This window comes from Gadus macrocephalus, chromosome 5 (genome assembly GCF_031168955.1).
Source record: "Gadus macrocephalus chromosome 5, ASM3116895v1".
In the NCBI taxonomy this organism is placed as follows: Eukaryota; Metazoa; Chordata; class Actinopteri; order Gadiformes; family Gadidae; genus Gadus; species Gadus macrocephalus.
In genome coordinates this window covers 11,849,757-11,872,295 of record NC_082386.1, presented here as the reverse complement: position 1 = coordinate 11,872,295, position 22,539 = coordinate 11,849,757, and the positions used below count along the sequence as shown (strand labels likewise).

Sequence of the window (22,539 nt, the reverse complement as noted above, 5' to 3'; positions counted from 1 at the left end):
AAATATGTTACCAGTGTACGGAACTTCACGTGTTACCTTCCACCTAACTTCTGCTTGGGTCATTTGTCCGTGGGGTCAGGTTGGTGTAATGGTTGGGGTTCCCAGCGGAAAGTTACAGGGTTCCGTCTCCAATGTCCGTAGCCTAACTCCTACCTGCTCCTTAACGACATGTCAGAATTCACTGAAGCCAAATTACGTGTGTGTGTATGCGCACACGCACACCCCCACTTGGTCTATTTATTTTCTTACAGCAGGCTTCTGTTAGTTACCCTGACTTCTCCTAACACTGGACCAGGGTTTACACACATACACCCTGCAGCAGATCAACCCCAGCCAAATCGCCTACTCCCTTCATCTGCTCCCCATCAGTGTGGTATGCGTAAGACAGCCTTTGATCCCCCAAAACTCCAGTCTGTGTCTGGGGCTTACAAGTGAACTAGTCCGAAAGGGAGAGGGAAGGTCGTATGCTTAGTGCAATAGCCAGTGCCGAGAAGCATGCAGTAAATACTCGTTCTGGCTGTGGCTTGGAGGCCAGCCTGCAGTCCATTGAGCTAAAGGTGAAACGTAGAGCGATCCCCGACCAGCAACTGCTGACGTCGCTGAGGTCTGCCCGTTTGTACTATTAATGGAGCCCTTGTAGAGGTGTGAACATAACAGCACAAATACCCAGGCTTGATCTGAGTTCTGTTACTCACACGTTTCAAGATAGCTCAGGAGCCTGACACGACAGAAGGACGAGAGGTCAACAACTTTTTTTTTTTATCTTTTACTTGTGTAATGTAATCTAGCGTTTTAATAATGGAGTATCCCCCACGTCGGTAAAGAGAGAGGTGTACCGCCATTAGCCAAGTGCCTCCGCGCTCGGCTTTTGTTTTTGTGTTAAGTGTTATTGCACTCTGAAACTGAACACCAGTTCAAACAGAAGGCCGTAAAGGCCGAGGAGAACTGAAGAGGCTGGGCGCTCCATGGCCGCTTCCAGCTAGGCGGCTCGTTGTGAAAACAAACCCGAAAAGGTGAAATGTTGATGGGGTTGCCAGACAGGAGTGTGGAAGTGGCACATTCATCAGGAAGGCGTGAGAACAACAGGACATGTGATACATAGGGAGAATGGCATGGGGAGGGGGCTGGTAAAGGTCAAACCTTACATTCTCCCCGGAGGTGTCGACATTTGGGTAACTTTAAGTAGTCTGTAACGCTTACTCTAATCGATTCGTCTTATCTTAACAGATATTTGCCGTGTATTCGTCAGGAATGCAATACATTGACTTAACTAATGCATAATATGACAGACGATGCGAGTTGTCTGTTTTTCTAAAGTCTAAGGTAGCCTGAATGTTATTTATGCAATTATAAATAAAGTAGCCTAGTATAAAAAAAAAATAAAGCGCACAGTTGTAAGTATATTTATACATTTTAAAAAAATTCGTTCGACATAGTAACGATACAAATGTTTTAGTGGGCTTGGTGTGTGGTGCAAGGAATCAAGGATCCTCTAAGAATTCACAGATTGTACTCTTTGTTTACATAATACAAGGCGCGATGTATTTACCAAGTGAGGTGGTTGAGGAAATGAACATACTTTTAAAATAATACAAATAGACTCATAAGAGGCGACCAAAATCATTGAATAGTGATTGTAATGAATATTTTTTTAATGACATTAAATGTAATCATACTTTCGTTGAATTTAGTCTATATAAGAGTTTTAGTCGTATTGCGCCAAACGCCACCCCCTTCTAAAGTCCAGAACAACTAAATGGTACGGCCCACCCGCTCCTCGCTGTTTTTGTGTTCTCTTCCGAGGCGGAGAGATCCGCCAAGTTGCGTTTTAGCAAGTCGCCGATGTGGTGACCTACGCTGTAATTCTGTCCTCTTTAAAACTAAAAGAAAACGTGAAAAATTAAAATTGACCTCGACGTAGCTCGGTGTAAAACAGAAATGAGTGATTATCTGATTTATGAATCATTTAGCTCTTTCTGAAAGCCAGCACGCAGTGTTTGAGCGGAGAGGAATCACACCGTAAACCAGGAGCCTCATGTTTTCCACCGGCCAAGAGGAGACCTGCGCCCCGTCCAAAGACCCTGTCAAGTACGGGGAGCTGGTGGTCCTGGGGTAAGTGAAGTTTAAGTAATCGTCATATCGAGATTCACACGTTACTTCGGTACTTTCCGGCGATCACAGCGCTGGTAAACAAAGGCTGGTCGGAGATCAGGAAGTTTTACGGTAGGCCACATGGAGGGTTTCTTTCAAATTAAACGCAAGTTTTATGATGTACGCCGCCTTACTGGTCCTATACCGGTCGTCGTTTACAAAGATATGGTTATACTGGGAAAACCCACCAATAAAAAAGTCCTTCTGATTAATAGAATAGATTAACGCTCATGTTAATCAAAAAAGGTAACACGTGTATGTTTGGATCTCAACTTGACTATGAGGGTTTTGGTTATTTCATTACTCTGGAGGGAAGACAACGTCCACGAGCCACTAGTTGTCGGGCGGTTGCAACACGTTTATAACCGTTGTATGTGGAAATAGTGTCCACCAACCTCTCACGACATGGCGTACCTCCCCACCATACTGGGTCCGTGAAGTTGAGGAATTCGGAAGTGGCGATGAACCCCCTCCCCCAGACCTGGAGTTTTCTCAGGGGCTTCTGGAGCCCAGAAGCGTCTCCGTGCAACACGTCGCCCCGTAACTCAACCTCAGCACGTCTCCCCGTACCTCTACACGTCTCCCCGTACCTCAACCTCTACACGTCTCCCCGTACCTCAACCTCTAGACGTCGCCCCGTACCTCAAACTCGACACATTGCCCCGCACCTCAACACATCTCACCTTACCTCAACCTCAACACATCGCCCTGTACCTCAACACATCTCACCGTACCTCAACCTGAACACATCTCACCACCTCAACCTCAACACATCTCACTGTACCTCATCCTCAACACATCGCCCTGCACCTCAACACAAACCCCCTTGTTGCTTTTCAGGCTGTCTGTAGAGGCATATGAGACTCAGGGGAACGGTTCAGATTGTATTGTGCACTATGTCTAAATTGCACAGCACTGATATATGTGTCAATGTTTGGGTCCATTTTCAGATGTGGCTGAATTACAAACCTAGCAGGTATTCTGTTATTTATACAATTTTTCAGTTGAATATCATTACCTCCTATGGGGTTGAATATTGTTTATAAGAGGCTTGATCACAATAAAGGATCCTAAACAATGACATGACATGATAGTTGCTTTCTTGCACATGTATTTGTGAATGTGTGTCATTCATTACCTTGCAACAATCACAATCTTTGTTTTAGCTAGGTACTCTCTGGATTCCCTCTAATACAAGTTTAGCTTATCTTCTAATGTCATTGACGGTATCAGCCAACATATCTGAGATCAGCTTCCAATGCAAACATACGGCTAGATCTATAATGTTTGTTTTGGGTCTAAGCATACATTTGAATTACAATTACCTCCTCATTATCCAACCAACCACACCCACCCAAAACACAAAGGGCCACAGTCACACTCACTGCTCATTGAAGAGGCCAAAAGTGCTGAGTGCTCATTTTAAAAGACTGGCAGTGTGGCGTGTTGAAAGTTGATCGTTTCACCCTGTCTTTGTCGCAGGGACAAGACAAAGCGTGTGTGCTTTGATCCAGAGCGACGGGTGTAAATCGTTTTCGTGACCTCACATCCTCTGGACAACACCGATGCTAGACGAGATAGCCCACAGCATCACGGAAACAAAGCCTGTTTGAGTAGCCCCCCTCTCTGCCACTCGTTTCCATGGCTGAAGGTAGCTTTTGTGCTCACACGGCTGACTCCCTGGCTCTGCCTGGCAGCCTCGGCTCCGGCGCTGCCCACTGCGCGGGCCGGTAGTGTGGGTACACTGGGGAATGAAAGGCTACCCTCTCCTTAGCTCCCTCTGTGCTTTGTGCCGGAGAGACTGATCCCATTGATTGAACTCTGTACACTCCTCCTTTCAGAAGAAGCGTTGGCTAGGGGAGGTGTATAGGCTCGATGAGGGCACATCTCTGGTACAAGTTGTTCCAGACAGATGGCGTGCAGTTAGCCGTAGCTTTTATGTTCTAGGCTGCACTCTAATGGTCACTTAATGGGTCCTGCGTCCATCACAGACACAGACCAATGTTGTCTGTTGTTAAATATGATGTGAATGAATCATCTTCACCTTTATTGGGGATGAGCTCCACTGACAATCTTTGCGGTAATTGAAGTGAGTAGCTGGCCCCACTTAAATTGAGCTCCAGAAGCACTTTGATGTAAAGCACTGGTGTCTGGATCATGTGATGTCTTACAAATCAGTGGAGACTACAAGAGAATACTTCATAGATTCAATGTGAAGATGTTGCCAGCATCAATTCATGTCAGGGCACAGTATAGTTTTTATTTTGTACTGTTAACCAGTGGTTGCTATTAGCGACAATAGACCATGTTTAGTGTTGGAAGACATTTAATTTCAAAATTTATCCTGTTTTAGGTACTTTGACAGTTTGGGCTCCGACACATTCAGTAGGGTGACATAATGAAAGCCATAAAGCTGCATCGCATATCAGGCGATGGTTGGAGTAACTTGCTAGTCAAGTTTGTCGACTTCCAACATGCGTTGTAACTGCTATGTGTTGTCTGCCTTTAAAATGAGAATGCAGATGGACATCTTAGTAGGAAGTTGTCTTACTCCCAGACTTTTTTTGTTTTAGAAATAGGTTGGAGCATATGGTTAGCTACACTCAAAACCTCTGGCCGGTCCTAGTGTCACAACGGTCTTGTTTTTATGTTGTGTGTTTGTTTGATGACCTCACCTATTGAGTTATATTATTCAGGTTGTTACGCAGATATAATGAATGCCTACCTTCTGCTTGCCTAATGTATGATTTGAAGCGGTGGGGCTGTTGTCTGTGTAGACAGACAGGGAGGGGATATGGTGCTCCTCTGTAGTCCTTAATCCCCTCTGCAGAGTATCAGAAGATAAACCCCGCCAACTGTCTGGATGGGGTCACCCGGTAATGGTATTACAATTAATGGGAGCGCAGCACTGATCACTCGCCGGGCTACACTAGCATGGTGGCAGTCAGGGGTTACCTGTCTGGAGAGAATTATAATAGAAGGCATTAGTGTTGTGTCTGCGTACTCCCAGCCAGGTTTACTGTCATGGGCAGAATCTCATGCGTCCACAGTGAGTGCACTCATGTTGGATTGGCTATAGTTTAAACGGGGACAATTCAGTTTCACCTTGATAATGCATTTTAATAAAGTGAGGTCATCAACTTGTCTTGATAGCCATTAGGGTAAGATATTAATGTTTCTACAGTAATAGTTGTAATGAGAAGAAATGCCCTCCAATGTAGGCCAACTCAATGTGGTTTGAAGATTGAAATGGGAAAATATGTGTAGGCCGTAATGCAAATACTGTACTGAATTGTTAAGACTTGTGAGAAAATGGTCAAATATGTCCAACATAGTTAAGTAGAGTCAGCAGGAAAATATTTCTGTATTGAGCCTTTTTCTTTTTTTTTAAGGACAAGGGTTTTCCAACGAATAATGTCTCATTCATGTTCAGCTTGTTTGGAGAAGCTATGACTAGCCTTTGGACTGCCCTATATTTGGTTGCACTGTGTATCATGATGTCTTCTCTGTGGTCCTGCTTCGGGCCCTGTCTGATCAGCCTCTCGGTGGGGGGCTTGTCATACAGGCCAGATCTGTGCTCTATGCTGACTGGGACCATGTGTTTCCCCGCCTGCCCGGTCGTGTGGAGACAGGGGACAGGTGGCCAAGAGAGAAGGAGAGGGGGGGAGGGAGAGGGAGGAGGTTGTGGGTCTCCTCCACTGTTGAGGTTCTGCTGAGAATACTAGGAGCCAATTTGGATCAAGCAGCGCTCTCCCGTTTGTTTATGTTCCCAGTGAAGGAGCAGAAGCTCTTAAGGCCCATGTTTACCGGCCGTCTCAGTTTTTACTCTGGATACAAACTTTGTCTCTGCTTCTATGCTCCTGTGGTCCTGCGTGTGTGTGTGTGTGTTTGACAGAAGGACTGTGTGTTGGACGGGGAGCGGTGCCTGGGGTGTCTCAGCTGTAGTAGGCAGCTGGTGGTTGGGGGGGAGAGGGACCCAGCCCCGCCGGAAGGTGCCTCTCCTTCGGGGCAGAGCGAGAGGCAGACGGGAGCGGTGGGATAGGTTGGGGCAGGAATCAAATGAAAGCCTGTGTTAAAGTGCTCCCGGATCAGGGCTTGGTTCTCTTGGAAATGAGTCATTGAAGTTTCCCACGATCCCCTGTAAAAGCAACCAGGCGCTGTGTTTTTGAGTGGGTGCTCCACCCAGACTGGGTAGCTCAGCAGTGGTTGGCAGAACCTGTAGTTCCTCCTAGAATGGCCTCCCGGAGCCCAAGGGACATGTCGTTTTATTCAGAAAGGGCTTATCACATTAAGCTGCAGCGTGTGTTATGCAATGTGATGCTTATGCCGCTTTTCCACTGCATGGTACCAGCTCGACACGACTCAGCTCGACTCAGCTCGCCTTTTTTGCGTTTCCACCGCGAAAACATGGTATCTGGTACCTGAAGTGGCTGCTTTTTCTAGTACCGCCTCGCTCTAGGTTCCAAGCGGCTGAGCCGATGCTAAAAGGTGACGTCGGCAGACGGCCGGCCACTGATTGGCCAGAGTGTGACGAAGTCACGAGAGCGACATGGCAACCATGCTGGTAACAGCCATAGCAGCGCCGCAGCCAACATATTCCACTTCTTCAACATGCCAGCTAATAATACGAACACGAATACCATCGCATCGATGTCCTCCATTGTTGTTATGTGGGTTCTGTCCATGTGTGGGTTACGTAGGTGTTGTTTGCGTCGCGTACAAAAATACGTCACGGCCCTTTCGCGCAGCCGACCCCGCCCACGTCCCGGAGGTACTATTTGCGGTGGAAAAGGACCCGCGCTGCTACCGTGTCGAGTCGTGTCGTGTCGAGTCGAGCAACATGTGCGGTGGAAAAGCGGCATAAGATTGTAAATGGGGTGGATCTGTCGAGAGGCAACGGGTGGCAAATCTTCTCCCAAATGCGGGCCATCATTTCTGTTTTCTTGTGTTTTAGTTCTTTAGCCTGGAGTCAAATCAGTGTTACAAGAGAAAGAAAAGCATAATGACCCTGCCATAATTCTCTCTCTCTCTCTCTCTGTCCCTCTGTCTCCGTGTGTGTGTGTGTCTGTGTCTGTGTGTGTGTCTGTGTGTGTGTCAGGTACAATGGGTCTCTGCCAAACGGAGATCGAGGTCGGAGGAAAAGCAGATTTGCTCTCTACCGGAGGACCAAGGCCAACGGGGTTAAGCCCAGCACCGTGCACATCCTCAACACGCCACAGGCTAGCAAGGTAAAGCACTGTGCACGTCCTCAACACGTGGCAGTCGTGCACTGTTTTAGTGCTGGTTGATTACTTATTAACATGACTAAGTATGAGCATATGAGACTCATTTGTCTTTCCCATATGAAACATAGTTGCAGACGCCAATTCAGATTAAATTAAACCTCCCTTTACCAATAACTAGGTACTATGTCAATTTCTACCAGGTAGAAATATGGCCGGCACACACCTAAGCCCGGCCATTAATTTGGAATGGCTTTAGCAATGGGTAAAGTCCAAAAGCACAATGGTTTATGAAGCAGGACAAAGGGCATTAACAAACGCATAAAGGTTTGTACGCATGGCTGTGAGTGCTTGCAGGGTGGTGCTCGTGATCCCGGCTCAGTCGGCTCTGTGGAGGGAGCCCGCCCCTGTTTGTTTTACTGGGTGTTCAGCAGAAAGAAGGCTGTCCTGAACAACACGTCTGTCTCCTTGCATTCCATCCTCTGGTTTCCTATCAGAAAGCTCCAAACAGAGCCTGCAGGCTCACTGGTGCAGCCCTCTTTAGAGGCCTGTGTTTCACACTGGAGCGGTGTGAGCTGCTGTCCTTCAGGTTTTACACCCAGCCTCTGGCTCCTCTTGAGCCATCAACGTTGACGTCTACGTCACCTTAAGTGTTGCGACTTGTTTAGAGTGAACACATAACCTCTCTGTAGGGCTGTTGCATCACAATGTTCACCACGCAATGACGGCCTCCATTTTGTCTGTTTTTGTGTCGGTAGTAACATTGTTTTGGGCTTTTCTTAGTCACTTATCGTGAAATAAAATGTTCATGATCGGAAGAACGGCCACAGCCTTTCTCGTATGAGACTTTGTAAACAACGTGTTTTCGGTATATTTACATTGCTTTAGGGTTTCACAGTAGTAGGACTCTCTTGAGTCGTTTGTGGCCAACAAAAAGCCCTACACTGTCTACACAGCGCTTATATTAGAAAAGTAAGTCAAAGGCCGAGCAGCCAGCGACCCCGACTGAACAGGTTCTCCCTCCCCAGCTCCGACGAAGCGAGAAAACCAGAGCGGCGCTGTGGCCTAACGCTGACAAGGCAACCCCACAACCGGCACCACTGCTGCACCAGCAGTAGATCGCAAGAAGCAGCAACGTGTGTGTTTGTCACTGGCAGCGACGGTGATGATGACCCACTTTGTCTCCGTCGGCCTCCCCTCGCCACATGAGAGAGAGAGAGAGAGAGAGAGAGAGAGAGAGAGAGAGAGAGAGAGAGAGAGAGAGAGAGAGAGAGAGAGAGAGAGAGAGAGAGAGAGAGAGAGAGAGAGAGAGAGAGAGAGAGAGAGAGAGAGAGAGAGAGAGAGAGAGAGAGAGAGAGAGAGAGAGAGAGAGAGAGAGAGAGAGAGGCTGGATTATTACAGCTGGGGGGGGGGGGGGGCGTGTGGAAAATAGCTGGTTTGGCCTACACACACTCGTACGCACACAACTGTTGCGTTTGAGTTGTGACGATAGCGCAGCGTGTGTTGACGGAGAGCCCCGGCCCGTTTATGGTCACTGTCGTAGGAGTGCTACTTCACAGGAACATAATGCTCTCCTCGCCACCCATTCCAGGAATTCCTGCCTGGGAGCTTTTGTGCTGCAGCCAGGGCTTTTTAAGTGCGCCAAAGAGGCCTTCTGAGTGTGTAGGAGTGCCGAGCAACTCTTAATACACTATGAGCTGTACATAGGAGTGACACCACCGCTTGATAGCTTTCGTCTCGAGCTCATCTGTGACAGTAACATTACCGGGTTCCTGTTCTGATCGTAACCTAAATTAAGGTACCAAGCAAACTACAGGGCTGGCCACGATGTGCGTGGATCTCCGCCCAATTGGCGATGAGGAGGTATGGAGATGGAAGTATTGTCTCGCTCTCTCTACGTTCTGCATCTCTGCCCTAGATTGCATTCGAGAGCAGTTGAACGAGTTCCCGTTGATCACCCCTCTGAACCCTGGTTGCTCTGGTATCAAGGGGCCGAAGAAACAACCCTAGCAGTCACAGGATTTCCTCCTGATTTCACCACCGCACACAACAATGAACAGAGCACTGCGTTGTTGTCGTTACCGTTGCTGTAGCTGCTGATGAAGTGCTCCGGCGCCTCTCTGGGAATTAATGGCTGCCTCCGTGTGGCCCGTGATGAAGATGCACTATGACTAATTTGTTCTCTCTCTCTCCCCTTTTTTTTTTTTTTAATCAGGCTGTGAACTGCAAAGGCCAGCACAGTATCTCTTACACGCTGTCTCGGAACCAGACCGTGGTGGTGGAGTACTGCCATGACAAAGACACAGACATGTTCCAGGTAAACCGCCATGTTCAGAGGATCTCTGGATTATTTGAACGTTTTTTTGATAAGCGCACACAAATGTATACGTGCGTTAACATTTACATTGACGCTTTTATCCAAAGCGACTTACAATAAATTGTTTTGTCAGAAAAAGGAGAAACAACAATATATCGCTGCCAGCACAGTGAGGATGTTCATAGAACCAAGTGCAGTCACTAACAATCGCTAGGTTAACCCATTCACGGTATACAACAATGATAGCTATGTTGAGATACTACACAATGCTGAATACAATTTTTAGATAAAGATAAAGTACATACAATATGCATGTGGGAGGGGTTTGAGGTGTGTAAGGGAGATAGTGTCTCGAGTGTAGGTGAACTCTGAACAATTTAGTCTTGAATGTGTTTGTACATGTGTGACGCATATCGATGTATATAGATCTTCCTATATGTACGCGTTCGTCTAGTCTCACAAGCCGGTCTGGTAAGCTTTCTATCTCAACGTTGTGGCCCTTAGCTCCTGGCGCGAAGCGTTCATGTTCCCAGTGGAACATGTCAACAGCTTCGCCCCGCGGCATTAATCTAGACGTAAAACAAAGACGCCAGGGTGAGGTTTGCTCAGCGCACACGCGCGTGCACCGAAGCCTCTCTCCGTATGGCGTCCGTGGGTCTCTGAGCCGCGCTGAGTCAACATGCATGTAGACACAAGTGGACAGGACGGGCGGCACGGAAAACAAATGAGGGAAAAACACTCGCAGAGACGTCAGAGCGGAGGACAATACACATGAGGAAGTGGATGGTGGAGAGGGTTTTTTTTTTGCGTTGGTTTGCGGAGCAAGACCATTTTAGGGATGGATTGTTAAGAGTTATATATTTGTTCTGGAACTGAAGCGCTATCTCTTGGGATCGACTGAAGCATTTTAAATAAAAGTAACATGGTAGGGGAGGGGCGTCCTGTATTTGTTTCACTGCTTCCTCCAGAGACTAATAATTTAATAATCACTATAATTAGCCACTTGAATTCCATCCAAGACGCTCATCCAAGCTCGACTGTCTACCTACCCCCTCTCCCCCCCCCCCCCCCCCTATATTTTCCCCTCACCATCGCACTCTCTCTCTCCTCTCTCTTTCCCTTCCCCTCTCCTCTCTCTTACCCCTCTCCCTCATCTCTCCCCCCTGCCCTGCAGATCGGCCGCTCCACGGAGAGCCCCATCGACTTCGTGGTGACGGACACGGTGTCGGGGGCCCAGGAGGGCGAGGACACGCCCATCACCCAGAGCACCATCTCCCGCTTCGCCTGCCGCGTGGTCTGCCAGCGCGGCCCGCCCTTCACCGCCCGCATCTACGCCGCCGGCTTCGACTCCTCCAAGAACATCTTCCTGGGGGTGAGCGTGAGTCTGGCCTCTACGCTTACCCCCACAGCCACGCACAACGCCTGCTGCCTCGCCCCCTTTTCGCTACGCTACACTAACGCACGCAGCCTGTCAGGGCGCCGTTGTTAAAGGGGCTGTAGGTATGATTTGAGAGCTTTAAAGATAGAGAACTAAGAACAGCCCCTCCCTCTCTCCTTACGTTGAGAAGGGCTGCATTCCACGCACCTGTTGTGGCATGCAAGAGGAACTCTCCAAACCAATCAGGGAAGAGATGCCCTGATTGGCTAGGAATGGCCCTGGAGCGGTCTAAAATACGACAGTCGACTCAAAACGAATATGCTCACAGCGCCTTTTGCTCGCTGATGGCTGATTGGCGGCTGTGGTGTTGGTAACAAATTACACTTGAATGAAAGCTCTTCAATCTTAACCTACAGCCCCTTTAAGGGGGAACAGGTTCACGCCGGTCAGCCTGTGTTTCTCCTGGCTGGTCAGCCTGCGTTACTCATGGCTGGTCATCCTGCATTAAAGCCCCCCCCCCTCCTCCACAGGAGAAAGCCGCCAAGTGGAAGAACCCGGACGGTCACATGGACGGGCTGACGACCAATGGCGTGCTGGTGATGCACCCCAGGGGCGGGTTCACGGAGGAGTCAAAGCCCGGCGTCTGGAGGGAGATCTCGGTGTGCGGCGACGTGTACACGCTGAGAGAGACCCGCTCGGCCCAGACCCGGGGCAAACTGGTTAGCGCACAAACACACACAGACGTGTACACACACACAGAGACCCAACACACACACACGCGTGCACAAACACACACGCGCGTGCGCACACAAACACATACAGACACACAGACACCTACACACAAACACATAGACACCCACACACAGACTCTTCAAATAAGGGGTTGCAGCAAGGACGTGTTTTCATCGTGGCCTTCATCAATCTGTGATTTTATCTGGGCTATTAAAGTGTGTATGACGAGCAGCCAAGAGAAACTTGTTCATGTTATAATCTGAAACCAATTAAAGCACCCCAATATTTCAGAATAAAGCCATTATCCGCTAGCGGATCAACCTAATTATAAGCAATCCGGTTGAATCGATGGTTCAGCTCGCAGGCGGCATCATGACGCGGCGTTCTGTGTTATGAGTTTATATCTGATGCAACCCTCGCACCAAGCTTCCCCTTAGTATCTCTACAGAAAGCACGCCGGCACCATGTCATCACTGATCCCTCTGAAGATCTGTGGTTCCTGGTTGAACCGCTCATCAGTGCTAGTGTAGATGGTTCTTGGTTGAACAGTTCCTCAGCTCTGGTGTAGACGGCTCTGTGGTTCTTGGTTGAACAGTTCCTCAGCTCTAGTGTAGACGGCTCTGTGGTTCTTGGTTGAACCGCTCATCATCAGCTCTGGTGTAGACGGCTCTGTGGTTCTTGGTTGAACCGCACAACAGTGCTAGTGTAGATGGTTCTTGGTTCAACCCTTCAAAGGCTCTTGTGTAGATGGTTCTGTGGTTCCACCCTTCATAGACTCTTGTGTAGATGGTTCTGTGGTTCAACCCTTCATAGGCTCTTGTGTAGATGGTTCTTGGTTCAACCCTTCATAGGCTCTTGTGTAGATGGTTCTTGGTTCAACCCTTCATAGGCTCTTGCTGGTTCTGTGCTTCTCGTGGAGCCTGACGGCGGTGCCTCTCCCCACAGGTGGAGCACGAGAGCAACGTGCTGCAGGACGGCTCGCTGGTGGACCTGTGCGGGGCCACCCTGCTGTGGCGCACGGCCGACGGCCTCTTCCACACGCCCACGCAGAAGCACCTGGAGGCCCTGCGGCAGGAGATCAATGCGGCGCGGCCCCAGTGCCCCGTGGGCCTCAACACGCTGGCCTTCCCCAGCATGCAGAGGAGCCGCGCCCTCTCCTCCCTGGAGGAGAAGCAGCCCTGGGTCTACCTGGCGTGCGGCCACGTGCACGGCTACCACAACTGGGGCCACCGCTCGGAGCAGGAGCCCAACGCCCAGCGTGAGTGCCCCATGTGCCGCGCGGTGGGCCCCTACGTGCCGCTGTGGCTGGGCTGCGAGCCCGCCTTCTACGTGGACACGGGCGCGCCCACGCACGCCTTCGTGCCGTGTGGACACGTGTGCTCAGAGAAGTCCGTCAAGTACTGGTCAGAGATCCCCCTGCCCCACGGGACGCACGCCTTCCACGCGGCCTGCCCCTTCTGCGCCACCCAGCTGGGCCTCTCCCAGGGGTGCGCCAAGCTCATCTTCCAGGGCCCCATCGACTGAGCGCGAGGGCCCCGGCCGTCGGTACCGAGATGCTCCCAGAGTGGCACCATGCTGTGAAGCTGTTCTTATTATACTGCATTAGGATTTACTTTATTTTGTTCCGTTATTTTTTTGATTCGACAGATTTTAAACCCAGACTTTAGAAAGGAGTGAGATGTTTTTGAAGGTCTTCATGGACCGTGGGTCGGACCCTACGGGGGGTTTCGGAGCCTCCTTTGGGTTCCTTTGCTCCCCCCCGGCCTACAGAGAGGTTCGGCCCAGCAGATCAGAGACACCCCCTCACCTCCTGAATGCGTTAAGTGGACACGCCTCTACTCCGAGCCCATGGTGGACTGAGCTCCGGTCGGGTCATGGGAGGTGAACCCTGTTTTACCCTGTGCTCTAACAGAACTGACTCATGCACATGACACAGAGGCAGGTGTGGACGAGGGTCCGGGAGGGGGGGACCCCCGTGGCGGCCGGAGACACGGAGCCAGACAGCTGGACTGTTGGCTGGGAAGGGGGCCAGTCGAGACCGCACTTTCCCGCGGTCCTAATGACATCCAGACCCTGGCCCCTAGAGAGGTGATCCTGATCCAGCGAAGGCAACGGACTGCTTTTAATAAAGATGAGGCCGCTTCTGTTGGGAGGGCAGAGATATATTCCAGTGCCTCACATTCGGTTCAACTACGGAAATCGATTTTGCTTTTTTTCAAGGTGAGGAAAGCTCTCTTGCTTTTGGCAAAGGGAGTGCTAGATTTTGATAGATTACAGACATGTAAATCAAATGAGTTTCCTTCCATATGTTTTTTTTTTTTTTTTTGTCAGTCAGAAGAGATATTTTACTACACTGAGGCCGTTGTACTGTTTTGTAATGAAAATGTTAATATATTTTTCTCTCGCCTAAGTTTTGCGTGTATATATGTACGTATGTCTATTGCTGTGGGAGCTTGCTAACCCTGCCCTTTGACCTTATAACCCCTGTGGCTGTTTCTAGGATCCAAGTGCCCCCAAAAAGTAAAAAACCAGCGAAATTCATCCACCTCACATTACCACCACCACCCAAACCAACACATCCAAACACCAAACCCACCCAAACTTTCCAGACCTTACTTCTCCAACCAACACCAAACAAAGCGATCACAAAATCCAAATCTATCTTTTGGTGGTTTGGACAATGAATGTAATTCAATTACATTAACGATCTTACCAACAGTGCTTTATTACCGTATGTCATGAAACCCCTCTCCCAACTGTACAGATGCACATTGTTGATGTCGCCCAGAATGAAGACTCCATCTTGAATGGATAATGCACATGCATCCTCTCTTGGCATGACTCACTAACACTAACACTCGCCTGCTCTAGCTTTAGTCTCCAGGGGGGGCATCCAATTACCTTATTGGTTTTTTTTATGCGATCGATTTCAAGGAGCAAAATCTCAGCAGCACCAAAAGATTATACCAAAACCTAGAAACGGTGTGTTCTCCCCAAGCTAAGAAGCTCCGACCTCTTTGTTGGATACAGAGCATTGGGCGTAAACGTGATCCTTCATCCAGACGCTGCTACGATGACACGTTGACGTTAAAGGGCTGCATGGTTGAACTCGCCGGCTCAGCCGATTAAAGATGACGTTGGCAGCAGCTCACCCAATACCAAATATGTTAACCTCCTGCTGTGTGCAATCAAAGTTGGCCAAAGTGCAAATGTATTGGAGCTGGAGAGCGGTCGTACGGTGCCCGTATGCAGAGATCCAGTAGTTTATAGACTAGAATACCGTAATACGGTATTCTGAGATGAAACGAACGCGGGACTAGCAGAGCTATGTTTTGAAGAAGAAAACCTCCACATATGGGTCTTATAAATGTAGACCAATAAAAAAAGATATGATCTTAAAGGTGGGCTGCTGAGAATACGAAAAGATACATCCTTTGTCTTTCCCATGAAACGTGGCTCGCAGTGTGTTGCGACCTCTGCCCAGATTGATACCTGCAGAGCGTTCACCAGATGTCCTTTTTATGTCTCAACACGAGGCATGCAGGTCAAGGAGGGAAAGTATAGCATTCCTCCTTCTAACACTTGAGCTAAACAGCACTGCCCGTTGCTGTCGACCCAGCGTTAACAGCTGCGCCGTAGCTGCAGTAATAACATTCCTCCTTGGTAAACACGGGTGGGGCCCTCAGTAGACCGCAGGGCTCGTTCTGTGTACCTGCAAGGTTCCTGTGCAGGGACTCTGCACACGGGTCATGGAACAGCCCGATGCATACCTTGCAAAGAATAAAGTTTTTGTTTTTGAAAAAAAAAAATAAGCGTATCGTGTGGATTGTGTTATTATCACGTCTGTTGACGTGTGAATGATCAGTTAAAGGCGCCTTCACGGATCCGTTGGTGAAATGCAATTGCCATTGATGAAGCTGTGGGAACGAGGTTAGGGGCGATTTGCAGTACATTTCCCAGTGTCCAATGAGAGGGCTGCTTTCTGTACGGCAACTCTGTAAGAGAATTTAGGGTCTAGTAGTTGAACAGTAATCAGCTGTTAAATCACTCATGTTGCACACACATTTCATCATTGTTACTTCCAATCTATTTTTATTTTAAAATATTGATAACTCTTTAGAACAGCATTTGTTTGAGATAAGGGAGGGAGTCTCTTGATGTCTATTTTAGTGATGGCTACATGGTATGCCTTATCAACCTCATTTTCATTCAGTACCGCATCAGCAACATTTATCTTTTATATGGTGTGTTGATGTAGTTTTGATCTTCGGCCACAGGAGGGCAGTATTTAATCATCAATGGAGACATTGGCCCGCTTCGTTAGGGTCTTTGGGCTATCAACCACCAGCTGCCGATATATAAAACCGAACACGGTTGTTAAAAAATCTAAAACAGACATAATTGGGAAGACTTCAATGACACATTGTCACAAATTGAATTAAGCCTAACTGAATTAACATGCTCATAAATGTCTCACAATCAGCCTTGTTGCAAGAACTCACAATAATACACTATTGTAGTGAGCCAAATTAAGTGTCAGTGCAGAGTTTTGCAAAAGTTTGGAGATGTAATTTGCTTAATTGCTCTTTTCGCTTTCGAGCAGCCTATTGGTGTAGTTCTTTTTGCTGCATATGCCTTTATATATTGGCGCTGGTTTTGTTGAATAACCATAACCTAAAACATTGTTTCTTAAACATGATCCTTCTTGTGTAGCCTATCTGAAGCCGCTGTTTTTTTTTAAAAACCCGCTCGTTCTTTTCATGATATCCTATTACAAGGTTGTAACCACATTTAATCTATAAAAAGTAATTACCCTATGAAAGACATGAACACAAAATGGGCACATATGTGTGCAATGCATTTAGTCTTTGTTTTAATATCTATGGCGGCGATGTTTCTATCATTCATGAGGCTTCTCTAAACTGAGGACATATAAAAAGGATTTAAATACTAACATGACAGTCGGGCATCGGAGGGGGGGGGGGGAGGAGCAGCGGGGGGCTACGCTTCCCAATTAACATTTCTACGGTGCGTGGAGATGGGTTCATGTGCCTGCACATTAGTCCGTGTTTCTGAATGACAGAGGAGACACTGAAGGTGACAGCATGCTAATTTGGTGATTGCTGGTTGGCTCTGCGTTCCTAAGCAGGGCATGGGGATGCAAAATGTCAAATTCTAAAACACACACGTTTTCCTGGCCCCCCGGAGCCAGCCCGCTGAAATGAGGAAGAACGAAGAAGTGACCGACGCGATATGTTGGAACAACCGACAACCAATGATGACCCAATGATGGGGCCATCAATCAGCGAATAATCAGCTGTAATGATGGTAACTTGAGTTCTAATAGCACACATGTTCACTTTATATGCCAACCATTGGATGCTGGGCAAGTTCTCATTCGCAACCGTTAACTTACAAAACAAGCTTTCTGTCAGTTCCAGCGCCGCTTTGGTTTCTGTGAGGGGTTTACTGCCACATTGTTGAAGCTTCTCTGTCTGACATTCATCAAGGCCGTGCTGCAAACGAGCAGGAGAGAGAGGAAGGGGAGGGAAAAAAAACAGACGAGTGTGCGATTTTCAGGCTCATGACAGCCGCAGACTGGATGCCAACACAAGACCCATCCAGGGAGATCAAAGCTACATGCAAATGGAAAGAATAATGGGAAAAGGAAACGGAAAGATATACTAAACTGTCCTTTTAGTTTTGATGGCCAGAGAAACCACTCCGTTTTTTGGTTTCATCAAAAGCCAGTCAGCAGTTAATGTGTGTTGACACTCGACATATGGAAGACAAATCTCAAGAGGGAAAAAACAGTCCCTCAGAAGTCTCTGCCTTTACTATAAGTTTGTTTTCGTAAAACCCCTCCTTAACTTTGCATTGAAACAGAAATCTGAGCAGGGCACATCTCCTTTCAGGTCCTCTGTGAGGAGGGTCAGCGTCTTACAAAATAGAGACAAATGCTAGGGACACGATGGAAGAAAAAGCCCTTACAAAGTATTCACATAAACAACAACAACCACAGCACCAGGTCTAAGCGGTGTCCACCTGGTTTCACGGCGCCTCGCTTGTCAAGCCCTTGGAAATGCAGCAGGAGAGATAAGAGAAATCCAACCGGCCAATTTAATGCAAACTATTTCAAAATGTCAAACAAAAAAAACACTTTTTGCTTGTTTCGCGTCTGCTGACAGCAGCTTTGCACCAGCACAATTACACAAGCCAGGCAGTATGGCGTGCAGTTTGAAAAGGATTATGATTGTATCAGTGCCTATTTACTATTTTGTGTGGCTCTCGATGACAGTTTCTGCTCAGCCTACTCATCTTATTACTTTCTCAATGAATAACAAATGACTTGTCAAATAACATGCAAATAAACAGACGAAATTGTGTCTCTTGAACATATATTTATTTTCCTTCGGAAACATTCAAACCAAAACAACAGAATAGGGCCCCAGAAGCAGGTGAACCTTCCCCGGAACCTGCCCTTCTCCTTGCTGCTCCCAGCAAGCCCGTATGTGATGCCGCACAGCCCACTGATCCAAACAAGGGGGACAAATGACTTTAATTACGCAGTAATTGCTAGAGTCTTGCTAATTAAATCTTCATCAGTTCAGTTAAGTGGATTCGTTCCCGCATGGCTAGCGCCACGCTCCCCATTCTAGATTCAACCACCGCACAACAACAAAGTCGCCGACGCCATCACAGTCTCCCCCCAACCCCACCCCACCACCACCGCTCACATCTCCTAGAAATGTTTTGGATTAATGTCACATTAGGAAATAGGCTGTTTAACAGTGACTACTGCCAGCAGCCCGCTGCTTCTAAACAACATGGACGGTCCTCAGACAGGAGAAACCAGACGGAACCGGGTGGAGTCGGATGGAACAGGGCGGAACTGGACGGAACCACATGAGACCAGGAACCGGGCGGAACCAAGTGGAAACCAGGTGAAATTGGACGGAACCGCATGAGATCAGGTGGAACCAGGTGAAACGAGATGGAACCAAATGAGACCTGATGTAACCGGTTGGAGCCCGATGAGACCAGGAACTGGGTGGCACAAAGTAGAAACCTGTATTATTTGGCAATGCCCCTAAATACAACTGATGGCTTTATACTAATATCATAATAATAAACTTTAAAGTCAGCACATAGTGACACACTCAAGTGGAGTTCAACTGAACCGCGTCTGTTGAATAATCCAAACTCCCGTATGTTTCTTCTAGATACACACCAAGAGGAATATTAGGTTTGTGAGGTGCTGTCTGCCTGCTGGGGGCCAGTGTTGGCCTGTAGGCAGCGGGTTGGTATGGAGGCTGTTTAGGAAGGGATAAAGTGCTGTAATGTGGCTGTGAAGCATATTCAAAGGGGCTTAACTGGATTACACCTCATTTCAAGGATGCTTAAGGTAAGATTAAAAACAGATATGATACGATAAGTGAGCAAAATACCAAATCGAATAGATCGCATTCCGTCAAGTGGCTGAGCACATCAGGGGAAACAGTGCGTCTTTTGTCCCCATGTTGCACCTTCCCACCGCCAAAGAATACAAATCTTTGTTTTGTGAGCTACAATGAGAAATAAGCATGATTAAGAGGATCCGGCTACGTCGGACCCCCGCGGATCACCATTAACGTATTTTCCTAATAAGACATGCTAAATCCCCAGAGCCGAAACATAAGAACTCTCTAATCACACACACTGGCACACATGACTGCATGGACGAGTAGCGCCGCTGCACTGAAGCGTGGCACACAGCCGTGCTGTACTGTAATGTGTTTAACACCACTGCTATTACTACTGTTAGCTCGACGCCATATGGAACCAGGGCCTTGCCCGTGTAGGTTACTCTGTTTGGATAACCTGTCAATAATTAAAGGAAACCACGACTGCATTTGCTTGGGGAATATTGAGGAGAGGAGGATATAGTTTGTTTGTTGATCCACTCTGCTCTCTAATGATCCATCTGCCCGTGCCCTGAGGCTACAACATGCAACCCAATGCAGTACATTTCAGTGTCTGTTTTTTTAACAGTAAATGCATGCATCCGTGCAGCACTTAGGCACAAGACTTTCTGGGATTGTATATTAATGAACATTGGGTTTGTGGTGGGTTAAAAAGAAATCCAGCCCCATCTTCCACCGTATGAATCCCCCCCCCCCCCCTGCCTGCCACTGAATCACGGCAGATTAACCAAACTTGGATTACAGGTGACATCACGGTGACGTCACAGTGACATCACAGCATGGCTGAGCCGTATGGAGTACAACTGAGTTGTGTGTGTGTGTGTGTGTGTGTGTGTGTGTGTGTGTGTGTGTGTGTGTGTGTGTGTGTGTGTGTGTGTGTGTGTGTGTGTGTGTGCATGTGCATGTGCCTGTGTGTATATGTGTGTGGGTGTGTGTGTGTGTGTGTGTGTGTGCGTTTCTCAACGTTGAGAGAGAGTCAAAGTAGGTGGTGGTGGTGATGGTGGTGATGGTGGCGGTGGTGGTGGTGGCGGTGAGAGTGGGTGGATGGTGGGGGGGATTAGAGAGCAGCCTTCTGGGAGGAGGCAAGGTGCTGACACCACTCTACCTCTCCAAGGGCTCAATTTACTGAGGGATCACACTCCTTTATGCTAGGCCGGGATTATTATCAGTTCAATGGGGGCACTTTCTTCATTACTGCCACCCTTCAACCCCTGACTACGGACACCTGTGAGACATTAAGTGGAGCCTGTATCTCGTGTCCCTTGGACCCCTGGGTTGCCCCTCTAGAGCATGCCTGTATGAGCAGGTATATTCACAATTAGGCTCACAATATTACAATGACAGCGGTTCAATTGCATTTCATCTGTTTCAGTGATTTATTAGAGATTAGTACAATTTGTATACATTACTGAAGTGATATTGACTTATAAGTCCTCCATCAATAATGATTCAAAGACGTCAATCAATTTTTCGGAAGAAATCTAATTCATAAAGAATTATTTACCTTTGTTTATTTAAAAAATAAGCTAAGGTGACTGCAGCATGTTTCTGTTTGGCTGTAATGGAATAAGGCGGGCATCTATGTTTGAATTTTGGTTTACCTGGTTTGTCAACACTACCCCCTCTGCACCGCAAACACTGGTTAAATGCATTGTGCATCCCTCGGCTATAATTCTTACATAGTCGAGTGAATCCAGTGAAAATACACGTTAGACTTCATCCACTCACTGTGATATGGCTTTGCTTGAGCTGTGAAGCAAGTCAAACGCATTAAGGACCAACTACCCGTAACCCACATAACCAAGTACAATGGAGTGAAGTTAAGTGAAATACCAGGGATGGACACTAGGCGGAGAAGAGCCGACGCACAGGCATATGCATGTATTCCACCACTTCTCACTCTAGATAACACATTATCCGGAGATGGTTTTGGTCTCTTTTAGCTTATTTATTTGGAATGAACAACAACAACAGCAGCAAAAAAACCTCAAAACATAAACATTGGAATAAGAAATCTCACTGATAGTTTCAGTTTCAGTTTCAGATTGGTCTAGGCTAGGCGAACCAATCCAGTTTGTGTTGTTTATGGTTATTAGAATGCGTTATAGATTAATTCCCTTTCCTCTTGTTTTTCCAGTATTCTCCTATTAAGACATTAAGGCAATACAAATGATGCATGCAAGAGGTAAATATAATAAAATATGTGCGTTATGATGACATTCCCGGTTAATCCGTTCTGTATTCGCAATCGAAACAGACGTGCATGTTACTTCTTTCGTTGACTTTATTGTGGTTTCGGTACATCCTATCGCCTTACATTTTATTTCTTCAGTAATATCCATTTAAATATACGTCAACTTTCTAAAATTATATATATTAGAAACGAATAAAGCGTAAAGGATTAAAGAAAATTGTCAAGACAATATCAGGATGCTAAAATTAGAGCGCTCTGTAAATGTCTCTGCATTGACCTGAGCGCCGCTACACAATGTATCGCGAGACTTCGTGTTTAACCAATCCGGGTTCTCTATTATGTCATACACTTCCTGGAAGCCAATGCGTTTCACTTAAACACAAAACCGCGAAAAATATAAACTAACTAGAGTTTGACCATACGTTATGGGAATAGATTCGAGTTAGTCACCAGAAAACGGCTATTTTAAAGATTCCCATTCACTGCCACCCGCTTGCCTTTCATCGGAGGTGACGGGAATTAGCTAGCCATTTTGAGCTAAAATGTCAGTGGTTGTGGAGGACCGAGGGACCTGGACGCTGACGGCCGTAACCGTCGCTTGTGTCGCCGCACTCTATGTTCCTACTGTGCAGAGAACAGTACCTGGAGGGGACTCAGGTTGGTACCGGGACTGGAGCGGACTTGATGTACACCGATGGGGCAGACCACTGTCTGTCTCCCTGTACCTTTGTTGTTGCTGCCGCTCAGCCAATCACATGGCTTAATTATACAGGTGCTTTCGGTGTTCCTGGTGTCTCTTATTGGGGTCACTTAATAGTGTCACTTATTGGTGTCTCTTAAAGGTGTCTCTTATTGTTGTCTCTTATAGGTGTCTCTAATTGTTGTCTCTTATTGGTGTCTCTTACTTCTATGTGTGTGTGTGTGTGTGTGTGTGTGTGTGTGTGTGTGTGTGTGTGTGTGTGTGTGTATAGGAAGAACATGATTGTTAAACATTCATAGATTTGTGCCTTCAGATTAGAGAATAATTTAGCTACCTAATGGGAACCTACAATTTCCAAACAACCTTATTGTCTATGCATTCT

At 47.4% G+C, this 22,539-nt stretch overlaps 2 protein-coding genes across 4 annotated transcripts in view; both read left to right on the top strand.

Moving 5' to 3' along the window:
* Positions 1-1,596: 1,596 nt before the first annotated feature.
* peli2 (pellino E3 ubiquitin protein ligase family member 2) lies at positions 1,597-18,195 on the top strand. 2 transcript variants are annotated; one of them, XM_060052339.1, is made up of 6 exons: positions 1,597-2,112; positions 7,250-7,379; positions 9,589-9,690; positions 10,865-11,068; positions 11,599-11,787; positions 12,746-18,195. In XM_060052339.1, exons 1-6 carry the CDS (start codon positions 2,036-2,038, stop codon positions 13,322-13,324), a joined length of 1,281 nt encoding a protein of 426 aa, XP_059908322.1. In that variant the 5' UTR covers positions 1,597-2,035; the 3' UTR covers positions 13,325-18,195. The 2 variants fall into 2 exon arrangements, with proteins under 2 accessions (XP_059908322.1, XP_059908323.1); XM_060052340.1 differs by having other exon boundaries at positions 1,610-2,112; positions 10,865-11,062.
* Positions 18,196-20,320: 2,125 nt separating this feature from the next.
* Positions 20,321-22,539, top strand: part of tmem260 (transmembrane protein 260) — a 32,215-nt gene continuing 29,996 nt past the window's right edge. The window contains exon 1 of one of the 2 annotated variants that reach the window (XM_060052332.1): positions 20,321-22,114. In XM_060052332.1, the coding sequence (XP_059908315.1) occupies positions 22,000-22,114 (115 nt within the window). In that variant the 5' untranslated portion in view covers positions 20,321-21,999. The remainder of the gene's footprint in view (positions 22,115-22,539) is intronic. The other variant, XM_060052330.1, reaches the window with a different exon arrangement.

Coding starts and splice junctions, on each gene's coding strand:
- peli2 (XM_060052339.1), top strand. CDS start 2,036: ATGTTTTCCACCGGCCAAGAGGAGACCTGCGCCCCGTCCAAAGACCCT. Junction 9,691..10,864: donor AAGACACAGACATGTTCCAG/GTAAACCGCCAT, acceptor CCTGCCCTGCAG/ATCGGCCGCTCCACGGAGAG. Junction 11,069..11,598: donor ACATCTTCCTGGGGGTGAGC/GTGAGTCTGGCC, acceptor CCTCCTCCACAG/GAGAAAGCCGCCAAGTGGAA.